We start from the raw sequence: 12,259 nt of genomic DNA on the forward strand, positions 1-12,259 counted from the left end.
CAAACATTCTCAAACATAATCAAGAAGTGAGAAAAAATCGTGAAATTATTTAAAAAAAAAAATATTGATTGTATCAAATTTTGTGGCCAATATGAACTTTCCCTTAGGGGACATGATGAAAAAAGATTCGAAGAACCCTGATGTGTTTCGTGGGTTGCTACAGTTCGTGAGTAATCTAAACGAGCCTCTCAAAAATCATTTGGAACATGCCACTGTTTAAGGTTATTCTAAGACAATTCAGAATGAACTGGTAGATTGTAAGTTGAGTGTCTGTCGATCTGAAATTCAGACTGAAATCGATGGTATTAGTTTTTCTTAGGGATTAGCAAATGGTCCCACAGACATCTCCCAACTAAGTCAGGAAGTTTTGGTTTTTCGATATGTAGTGCATTTATTTTTGTCCTATACTTATTAGTAATGGTATCAAGAAGTGAAATTTGCATGTACCGAAATCTACTGCAGCTCTCCCAATCCACAAGTTCACGAGCCGCCACTGCTTACTGGGCCTTCATTTCAAAACTTCCTAATCTAAGTAACTGTCTGATCAGACCGTCTCTTATGGCTCATTGCTATATTGAAGAAATCCTTGGAAAAAAATTACTTCTTCCTTTTCCAACAATATATTGCTGTTGATTTCGTGCTCATGCAGGACAATGCACGTCCTCGTGTGGTCCTCCAGTATCTCAACGAGTAGGCATCCAACTCATGCAATGGCCAGCACAGAGTCCGGATTTCAATCCAACTGAGCATGTACAGGAAGGACATTTTATGAACAGCTACAGAAAGTTTTTATAGGATAATGGGATTGCATCTCGCAGGTAGAAATTGTGGCACAATCAGAAGTGTGCCCAAGAGGCTGCAGGTTATCTTTGAAGACAAAAATAGGAACACACTGTGGAAGCTGGAAGCGTTCGTAATTGTACCTAACTGCCAGAAAAATCCCGAGTAAAAAAAAGAAATAAATACAATTTTCTTTATGAATATTAAATCTCGTGAAAAAAAAAAGGTAAATTTATAGAATTGAATAATTTCTGTTAGAATTACTTTGTTCAGTAAATATTACATTCGATAGGCCTATTTCAGAAGAGTCAAATAAATAAGAATAAAGACAATTTGGAAATGTGTTGATAATTGTTTTTAATCAATTAAATAGCTTTGATTTGAAAATATCTCAAGCGGTGCAGTTTTTTTTTTCTGTCAGTATGTAATTGGTAAGATTTGTTAAAATTTGCCTTGCATACTGACAATCAATAATGAAAATGTACAGTTCTTCAATGTCTTTTCTACAGTAATTGTGTTTATTCTTGTAGTTGGAATGAATGGGTGACATTGCCAGTTATGTTCAGTGACCTGCCTCGTAATGCTCAGCTAGCACTGACTGTGTATGATACAATTGGTCCTTCGAAGATCCAGCCTGTTGGAGGAACTACAATTTCCTTATTTGGTAAACATGGAGTGTTTAGACAGGTATAGTACTGATTTCACAATGCATCATATCATCATTATTATGTCATTGTACTGGGTGTCTCAAAAATACATGTCATATCTTCAGGACAATAAAAGTAATAGTCTATATCAACGTAAGGCCAGTAATGCTTGATTTCCGAGCTTTCAAAATTTGTCTGTGACATTTAACTGTTCACATCACCTTACAAAGGTCTGTCTGTGACACCTAACTGTTAATATCATCTTAAATAAAATATTCAAAATGTCCACCTTCTGTCTGAATACATTTTACCATTGAGTTGTGGAACAAATCAAAAGTTACACAAAATTGTACAATACATAGCAGATTAATTCAATTTACAAGCATAAAGAATTAATCAATTGAGTAGAAGTTATGAGTATGGAGATTTTTTATTCTCTTCTGAGCCTTAACAACAATATATAAAATAATCTGTATTTTGAGTCTGAACTGTTATATTGTCAAAATATAGATACGATATTAGAATCTCCTCACAGTATTATAGAAAAGACAGAAGTAATGGTGATAAAATATATTACATTAAGTCATATATTAAAAATATGTTCAATATTTATCAAGTAAGTTCTACATTGTTAATGCTTCATTAAAACTTAAAATTTTAAGCAGCTTGAGTACCAAGTAAATGACGTCCAAATGCAGCCAAATTTTGCTAAGATTATGAAGACATAAAACTATCTCAAGTAATCCACAGCAGAGATAATGAAAATAAACCACTTTTAATTAATCCTGGCAGAATGTTATCCGGCCCTGGAACTTTATTCATTTTTAAATTATTGATGATGTAACATACTTAATTGAAACTAGGAGGAGGAATTTGTGTGATAACTTATTATCAGGGAAAGGATTTATATGTAAATACATATTTACTTATAAAGCTAATATAATTTATATTTTGCATTATCTTTATGTTTCACAATGTGTAGGGTTGAAAAATCCTACTTTTATTTTCCATATTTTTCCATATTTTAGAGTTTAGTACATATTTTCGTTAATTTCCATATATTTTCCATATTTCATATAAAACAGTCCATATTATATTAGGTTTAACAATAAAACAAAACAAAATTCCATTAACTTTTAAAAATACATTTCAACAATAGAGATTTAAACACATGTTCAGTAATCCCTTTAACATCAGAGTTATTTGAAAATTAGCAGTCCTATCAACAATGGGAAAGTAAGTTACAAAACTGTATTAATTTAATTTAAAATTTTTAACAGACTTCAGTTGTGCAGCTCAACAGTTAAATGCCAGTCAGAGTACACATAGGTTCAGTTTTGTAAATCATACTATAAAGACGGTAAATATGCCAAAAGTACGTCATTCAGTCAATTTAAAATCAAAACTAACAAGTTACATTTCAGAATTTAAAGAAGATGGTTTATCAACTGACAATAAAATATTATTTTGTAATTTGTGTCAGTGTGCAGTATCATCTACACAAAAGTTCCTGGTGCAACAACACATTACAACTAGTAAACATCAGGCCAACAAACAACTAAATTCCAAGCAGAGACAATTGTTTTTAACACAACCAACAACATCGAATGTAAGATCTGAGTTTAACATCGACCTGTGCCGTTCTCTCATCTCTGCTGATATTCCTCTCTACAAACTAAAGAATAAGGTCTTCAGGGAATTCCTTGAAAAATATACTCAACATACAATCCCGGATGAGTCAACACTTAGGAAGACGTATGCTCCATCCATCTACGATGAGACAATACAGAAGATAAGAGATGAAATTAAAGATAGTTCAATTTGGGTTTCCATTGATGAGACTCCCGACAAAGAAGGTAGACTTGTTGGTAATGTAGTTATCGGTTTGTTAAGTGAACAATATTCTGAACGAATTCTTTTACATTGTGATGTTCTAGAAAAGTGCAATAACAAAACTATAGTTAAACTGTTCAACGAAGCTATGGGTATCCTGTGGCCAAAGGGTATTATGTACGATAATGTGTTATTCTTTATTAGCGATGCTGCCCCTTATATGGTCAAAGCTGGACAAGCATTATCTGTTGTATATCCTAAATTGACTCATTTTACTTGTGTGGCGCATGCATTTCATCGTGTGGCAGAAGTGGTCAGAGATAATTTCCCTAAAGTAGATTTGTTGATTTCATCAGTGAAAAAAGTATTTCTCAAAGCTCCCAGTAGAGTTAACGTGTTGAAAGAAATGTACCCTGAAATTCCATTGCCACCAAAGCCAATTTTAACTAGATGGGGTACATGGCTAGAAGCAGTTGAATATTATGCCGAACATATAGACTCTATTAACAATGTTCTCCTTGCATTGGACTCTGAAGATGCAGTCTCAATTGATACTGCGAAAACAGTTACCTGTGACATAAGTGTGAAGAATGACTTAGCTCACATTCAGCATACATTTTCATGCATCATAAAAACGCCCAAAAGTCTCCAAAATAGGCACCTTTCACTATCTGAAAGTTTTGAAATTATAAATAGTACTGTGGAACAATTGAATCGTGGTAGAGGTAAAGTTGCAGATGCAGTAAGAGCTAAGGTGGACACTGTACTTTCAAAAAACCCTGGATATGAAGAACTACAAAAGGTTGTTGCTGTGATGAGTGGTGAATCAACAGTGAAGATTAACTTGGACTTATCCCCAGCAGACATTGTGAAATTGAATTATGTACCAGTTACTTCTTGTGACGTCGAACGCTCTTTTAGTCAGTATAAATCTATCCTCAGAGACAATAGAAGAAGATTCACTTTTCAGCACTTGAAAGAAATGTTTGTAACCTATTGTTATGGTAACAGACAATAAAAATTGTGTTTTGTTGAAACTACATTGGAAGATAAGGTACGTCCATTATATTTTTTGTTTAGTTTGATTAAAATGTACCAATATTTAACGTACATAGTCATTTTTTTATAATTTTAAGTCCATATTTAATTCCATATTTTGGTAAAAATCCATATTTAATTCCATATTTTGGTAAAAATAACTACATATATATTTACATATTTCATATATTTTTAGTCCATATAAATCCGTTCCCTGCTTATTATCTATCTCATTCTTTCAGTTTCGAATTCATTGAGGGTAATTTTGTTCCATGTCAGGTAGATGCTTTCTGTTTTATAATAACTATTCAGTGTGTTTTGTAAATGGATAAAATTCACCCACTTTGACCATCAGGTAAATATTAATATACTAGCCTTACCCATGCGCTCCACTGCACCCATTAGAAATAAATATAAAGTAATTACATAATTAAAATAGGACATTTGATCCAGGGAACATTCGTGTTTGATAGAAGGATATATAGTTTATTATGTTACTTAATTTAAATTGTATTAAAAAAATTAAAATGCGATCATTTTGATCCAGAGACCACTCATTTGGTCATAAAAATTATTTTAGGAAATGCAGGAAACGAATGTACAGAATAGCCTATCAAGTTTTCTGTGCATAAGAAGCTATTTTATTCTTACCTGTCCTCGATTCACTCAGAAGTTACTGTAATAATTATAGCATTATGTACATCTAGAGAAACTACACTTTCCAATGGTGAAATAATAATTAATTATACAAATCGGTTAATTTAGCTTCCGATATTACTTCATATAAACACAGAAATATTCTCTGTAGGCTATGTTTCATAGCTTTCGATTGTTGTTGTCCAAGGCCCCTTATAGACGAAGTCATTTGTTTTTTATTTCATTACACTGCCTTAGATGGCGTTGTTATTGTAATTTTGAAACTCATCTCATTAAATATCGGTCCTATCAAAATTTTGCATAGAATAAAACTTATAGGAAATTATTTTTAAAGAAACTTTTGCTATGTAATATTTTTCATGAAAATTAATAATAAGGGAGATATTTCGATTTATTTAATTCAAGCCCCCTTATAACCCCCCTTTTAAATAAAATATTTTGAATGCCATATAGCCTAAATTCTAAGTTACAACGAACTTAATTTATATTCCAATTTTCATTTTAAATCGGTTCAGCCATTATCGCGTGAAAAGGTAACAAACATCCAGACAGACAGACAGACATACAAACAAAAATTTCAAAAAAGCGATTTTCGGTTTCAGGGCGATTAATTATATATGTTAGGACCATTTATTTTTGGAAAATCGAAAATTACCAGAAAAATTTCGGCTACAGATTTATTATTAGTATAGATTTCAGATTTTGCAGAGATGTATACTAGATAAAACTTCGATAAGAAAGTATCACCCTACTGTATACATACAAGCTTGTTTATATCTATTGTTCAGTTAATACAAAATAATACACGTTTAATATACGACTTATTTATAAGCAGGGAATGTTGGATCTCCGAGTGTGGCCTAATCAAGAAGCTGATGGTAATTTTCCAAGCACTACACCTGGCAAAGCACGAGATCATGGCAAAGAACAGATGCAGAGGCTTGCAAAGGTATGTTTATCATAATATGGATGCAAGATTTGAAAAGAACCGGATGTTCAATATAAGGAAGATTGCAAGATGATGCAGATTTATTTATTTAATACTATAACATTTTTATAAAGTGTTCAGATGCTCTCACACACATTGAAGTATGAAGATCATGTGGCGGACTTTGTCCCTAAACTGGTTTCCCACAACATGAAGTACCAATTATTGTTCTTTGTTACAAAACAAATCAGGAGAGAATTGAAGTCATCCAACGCTGTCAAATCATCATAAAAACTGTCTAAAGTGGATGATCACTAACTTGAAAAGTAAACTGTAACTATCAATAACACTTTCATTGTTTTGTGATTACATTTGTGTGGAAAAACGAACGTCCACATTTTAATTATGTTCGATAAACACAAATACGGAAAACTGAGTTTGATTATTTAAAATAACGAGTATAAGGATTATTATGTAATTAATGTTCCTCTGTCTTGGAAAACGAGCAATTTAGAACAATCTGAATAGAGTTGCATTTCAGAGATGATATATTTATACGACTATAATTTGATTTTTCAGTACCAGTAGTAGCCATTTCGTATGGGAAGATTTATATTGTAGTATATTGTTTAAGTATAAATATAATTCAAACTAATACATAGCAAAGTTGAAAAAGTAAATAAAAAAATTAACCTATTAGACTAGATGGCAATTCGGAAGGCGGGTGGCCACTAGATGCGCCGTAGCCTGTATGGCATGTGACGTCACAAGCTTGAACAGGAGAACCAGTCAGAATCAGTCTATAACAAGCACTTCCTGAGTTCGTTTGTTCACATGCGAGTGTTTCAATACATTGAATAAGTAAAACTAACATTTACTATGTGTATGTAAGGTAAATAAATGGAAGAAGAGACTGTAAGAACACAAGTATTACACAAGCAGGCGCGGAAAATAGTGTTTAAGGTGTATAATTATTATAAAAACGTTAACGAGCAGAACGCTGCCGGCCATCTTGATGCTGGCAGCAACGTTGCCAATGTGCAACAAATGACTGCAGAAGCATGTGGTGTGGGATTGAGAAACGTGCAAAGAATATTGTTAGTGAAGGAAAGAGGGTTTGTTTGGTGTCATGCTTACAGTAATCAACGGCTAAGGTCATTATTGTCTTTTGATAATTTAAATTCTCTCCTGCGCTATTTGTATTGCACGTGCGTTAAGTACGATGTGGCAGTGTTGTACGCTGCCTTGCTCTCTCTATTTGTCTCTCTCGACGCAAACGCTAGCAGACAACCCGCCTTCCGAATTGCCATGGACTCTAGCACATATAATTATATTGACTCGTATATAGACTTTGTTCATTATAAGTGCTTGAACTAATATTTTGCACTTGTGCCAGAAGTCTAAGAAAAGTGATCATTTTATTTTATTCGTTCTGCTATTACTATTAATGCTAAAAATTCTGTCCATGACATACTACAACCTATTAGAAAGTCTGTTTCTCTTTGTATATCATAAGATATGTTTTTATTATGAGAGTAGAGTAAATTCTTCTACGAAATGTGTCTTTTTGTTATGCTAATTAATAAAATTACGAATCTAACTTGTGTGAGGTGTGGAACATTTCGCACTCATGTAAAACTTTAATAGTTGTAATTAAATAATTAGTAATTAGGCATAATATTGTAACACCATTTATTATTTTTCATCTGTTCCAATTCAAGACTTGTGTTACCTAAATATATTTAACAGAAGTACTAAAAATGTTAACATAATTTCCAAATTATTTTTTATTAAACAAGGAGGACATCTATTAATCATCATCATCTTTGTCACAGTACAAGCCTTGTGGCTCGTTCTGTCTTCAAGAAAACTGATCTGACCATCTCATTATGTTAATAACAGTGAATATTTCATTTGAACCAAAGTATTCTTATTTGGAAGAACAATTGTTTTTCGAGTTAATACATATATATATATTTTTTCCATTTCAGCTAACAAAAAAGCATCGTAATGGTCACATGACCAAAGTTGATTGGTTGGATCGTTTAACATTCCGGGAGATTGAGATGATAAATGAGAAAGAAAAAAGAAACTCGGAGTATCTTTACCTCATGGTAGAATTTCCATCAATAGATTTAGATGGAACACTGGTAAGTAGGAATATCAACAGAAACTCCACTTTGCAGTAATGCATTAAATTAGTGCTTCCTAAATTTAGGAAAATAAATCTTGTAATTATTAAAATGATAAACTTTCGTGATCCACCTAGCTTTAATGGACGTGAGAGAGGTGGTTGAATATTTGGTGACAGTAACAAACTGGAACTGCATTTTTTTCTGGTTACTAATATGAAGGCAGAGCTCACAATCGAAAACTCTCCTCTCTCTCCCCTTCTCTCTCTTCCTCCCTCTCTCCCCCTCTCCAACTCTCACTCCTCCTCTTTCTTTCCAGCTCTCCCTCTCTCTCTCTCTCTTTCTCTCTCTCTCTCTCTCTCTCTCTCTCTCTCTAAGCAATTATCTGCAGTCTTGCAATCATCTCCCCTGATGAATCCCATCATTGCAAACTTTTGAAGAGCAAACCTATGATTTTATTATGTTAGCTAAAATTTCTGCATCTCCACAATCGAACCCTTTACTTTGTAACTGGGCTAAGATTTTTTTTACCGAATATGCTATGAATTCAGGACGCACTCTGTTCATCTATTTACAAACTACTTGCAATTAATTGTTTCAAATAAATGTGCTCAGAATCGAAGCTAGTATAGAGAGATTGTCAGTGGTGATTCATAAAGTTAGTGAAAAATTATACTACAAAGTCTTACTTACTTACTTACTTACTGGCTTTTAAGGAACCCGGAGGTTCATTGCCGCCCTCACATAAGCCCGCCATTGGTCCCTATCCTTAGCAAGATTCTCTATCATCATATCCCACCTCCCTCAAATCCATTTTAATATTATCTTCCCATCTACGTCTCGGCCTCCCTAAAGGTCTTTTTCCCTCCGGCCTCCCCACTAACAGTCTGTATGCATTTCTGGATTCGCCGATACGTGCTACATGCCCTGCCCATCTCAAACGTTTGGATTTAATGTTCCTAATTATGTCAGGTGAAGAATACAATGCGTGCAGTTCTGTGTTGTGTAACTTTCTCCATTCTCCTGTAACTTCATCCCTCTTAGCCCCAAATATTTTCTTAAGCATCTTATTCTCAAACACCCTTAATCTCTGTTCCTCTCTCAAAGTGAGAGTCCAAGTTTCACAACTATACAGAACAACTGGTAATATAACTGTTTTATAAATTCTAACTTTCAGATTTTTTGACAGCAGATTAGATGATAAAAGTTTCTCAACCGAATAATAACCCACATTTCCCATATTTATTCTGCGTTTAATTTCCTCCCGAGTGTCATTTATATTTGTTACTGTTGCTCCCAGATATTTGAACTTCTCCACCTCTTCAAAAGATAAATTTCCAATTCTTATATTTCCATTTCGTACAATATTCTGGTCACGAGACATAATCATATACTTTGTCTTTTTGGGATTTACTTCCAAACTTATCTCTTTACTTGCTTCCAGTAATATTCCCGTGTTTTCCCCAATCGTTTGTGGATTTTTTCCTAACATATTCACGTCATCCGCATAGACAAGCAGCTGATGTAACCCATTCAATTCCAAACCCTCTCTGTTATCCTGGACTTTCCTAATGGCATATTCTAGAGCAAAGTTAAAAAGTAAACGTGATAGTACATCGCCTTGAATTGGAAACGCGTCTGACGGAAGCTGACCTATACGAACTCTGCTGTATGTTTATACTACAAAGACTACATATTATTATAGACTACTCATCAGAGGCGAAAATTAAAATCATTTCTCCGGTTTTCCTTATTAGCAAACTCTTCTGTGACTTTGGAGTCGAAATCTCCCTTGTTATTACTAATAATTTTTTTCTTGTTATTGAGAGCACAAAAAATCGAATTTTCCTTACTTGCATTACTTTGAATTTGTTGTTGGTAGCTTTTGTCGTTTACATCTATTGTTTGTTTTTTTGATAAATTATTCTGTGCATCATTCTTTCTTCAGTTCCAGCATTGTGTACCATAGTTTCATCATTAGTCACTTTTCCATATGTGTTATGTGTCCACATAGAGGATATTGTTACACAGTTTTTTTGAACACTGCAATTTATTTCGAATTGAAATCTTGAACTATTACAAGATGATATCATATAAATTAGTTTTTTATTTTTCAATCAATCACTTATCATGTTAAGATGGCAGAAATGGATTCTGTTACATCAAGATACAATGTTAATATATGTTACGAATATTTTCGACATACTTTCAAGTCATTTTCAGGTGATACTTTTCTAACAAACAAATATTTGAACTAGGTGAAAATATTATTTAAACACATTTTATAAAACACTAGTAAATAGTCTGACCATGCATACTTTACATAAAATGGTTAAATGGCGTACATAGTCTTAAAATTAAAATTGACATACAGATAGAAAGCCTTCCAATGAACATAATTATAATACAATATATTGAGAGGCATGTAGTGTGCCTGAATTATGAAATTAAATCGTTTAAAATTATTATATATAAAACTGAAGACTAGGCTTGTTCTTTATGACGTTCAGTGTATTGGAAGACTGTATGAAGTGGATGTGACAGAAAATCTCGGTCTATTCGCCGAGGTGAGAGGCATTATGTGAGAGATGTACAGTGGAGGTTTTCAGATGATGTGGCCTTCTCATCTTGGCATTACGTGGTATGTCATAAAGAACAAGCCTAATCTTTAGTTTTATATATAGTAATTTTAAACGATTTAATTTCATAATTCAGGCACACTGCATGCCTCTCAATATATTGTATTATAATTATGTTCATTGGAAGGCTTTCTATCTGTATGTCAATTTTAATTTTAAGACTATGTACGCCATTTAACCATTTTATGTAAAGTGTGCATGGTCAGACTATTTACTAGTATTTTATAAAATGTGTTTAAATAATATTTTCACCTAGTTCAAATGTTTGTTTGTTAGAAAACTATCACCTGAAGATGACTTGAATGTAAGTCGAAAATATTCGTGACATAATATATTAACATTGTATCTTGATGTAACAGAATCCATTTCTGCCATCTTAACATGATAAGTGATTGACTGAAAAATAAAAAACTAATTTATATGATATTATTTCACAAACTTATCTGAGCTCAACATGATTTTTAAATTTATTACAAGATAGTTGATTATTTCATTGTCCACTAGCACTAGGAATTGATTGATTTCCACAATTTTCTCTCTCGCTTTCAAATATAATCGAGCCAAATTTTTGCTATTCAGGCCTTTAAAGTTGTCTAGTAATGGGCATGTTTTTTTCGTGAACTTTTTGTATTATATTCAGATTATAATACTCAACCAGACAATCATTATCCATTTTCATTTGAATAGAACTTGCTTAATATATCCATTCTATTATTAGCATCTGCAAACCCTTAATCTTGTTTCTTTCATATATTAAAACAAATGTGCATGTAATAAAATATCATTGTTTTTACCATGTAATCGTTTATAGACAGTGCTATAATTCATTGTCTGTGGCCGTTGTTTTCTCATTCTTGCATATGTTGTATTTGCAGTACTCTGTAGTATTCTATGAGCAAGATGGTGATGAAGTGTATCAATTCAGAGTCCAAGCAGATCTTGTTAGAGTACCTGATCATGAAATACTACAGGTAAGTTAAATTCTATTGTTTCGCAGATTCTTGAAATTTTCAGTATTAAGTAAAGTTATTAGCTACAAAGATGACTTAATGACTCGGAAAGATGAAATATTATTAGTGGTAAGAACGTTCAGCAGTGTTGCATTATTTTATTAATGTAAGTTACAAGTATCTGAAAAGAATTTTTATAAAGGCAACTGAAAATCATTTTAATTGATTAATTGACTATTTTATTATGGACACAGGTACCGGTACTGCAAAGTTTGTTTAAGTTTATTATTTTGTAACTATTAATATGAAAGCAGCAGTTTGGAAATTCTTGCTTTTGTATTAAATTGAACAAAAATGTTGAATTTATTCTCAGAATAACTCTTCTCGGGTTCTCAAGCCAGGTGAGTTGGAGATTAGCTTCCAAGCTTTCGACGGCTAGCTCTGCCATCTTCTTCAGGGAATGAAGTGATGTGGGACCATGTCTAGCCGGTATATTTGCAAAAGTAAGGCTTCCCGCTGCGGGCCAATCAGGAGCTAGTTCCTAGTCCCGACCGCCAGGCGCATTCTGGTTCTACTTTTGCATATATACCGGCTAGACATGGTCCCACATCACTTCATTCCCTGAAGAAGATGGCAGAGCTAGCCGTCGAAAGCT

The 12,259-nt window shown here is 33.1% G+C and overlaps 1 protein-coding gene across 2 annotated transcripts in view; it reads left to right on the forward strand.

Annotated features, from left to right (window-relative positions):
* Positions 1-12,259, forward strand: part of Pi3K59F (phosphatidylinositol 3-kinase 59F) — a 50,161-nt gene that overhangs the window by 9,593 nt on the left and 28,309 nt on the right. Inside the window, exons 3-6 of one of the 2 annotated variants that reach the window (XM_069837951.1) lie at positions 1,311-1,467; positions 5,791-5,904; positions 7,875-8,033; positions 11,530-11,625. In XM_069837951.1, the coding sequence (XP_069694052.1) occupies positions 1,311-1,467; positions 5,791-5,904; positions 7,875-8,033; positions 11,530-11,625 (526 nt within the window). Of the gene's footprint in view, positions 1-1,310; positions 1,468-5,787; positions 5,905-7,874; positions 8,034-11,529; positions 11,626-12,259 lie in introns of both variants that reach the window. The other variant, XM_069837945.1, reaches the window with a different exon arrangement.

This window comes from Periplaneta americana, chromosome 1, assembly GCF_040183065.1.
Source record: "Periplaneta americana isolate PAMFEO1 chromosome 1, P.americana_PAMFEO1_priV1, whole genome shotgun sequence".
Lineage (NCBI taxonomy): Eukaryota > Metazoa > Arthropoda > Insecta > Blattodea > Blattidae > Periplaneta > Periplaneta americana.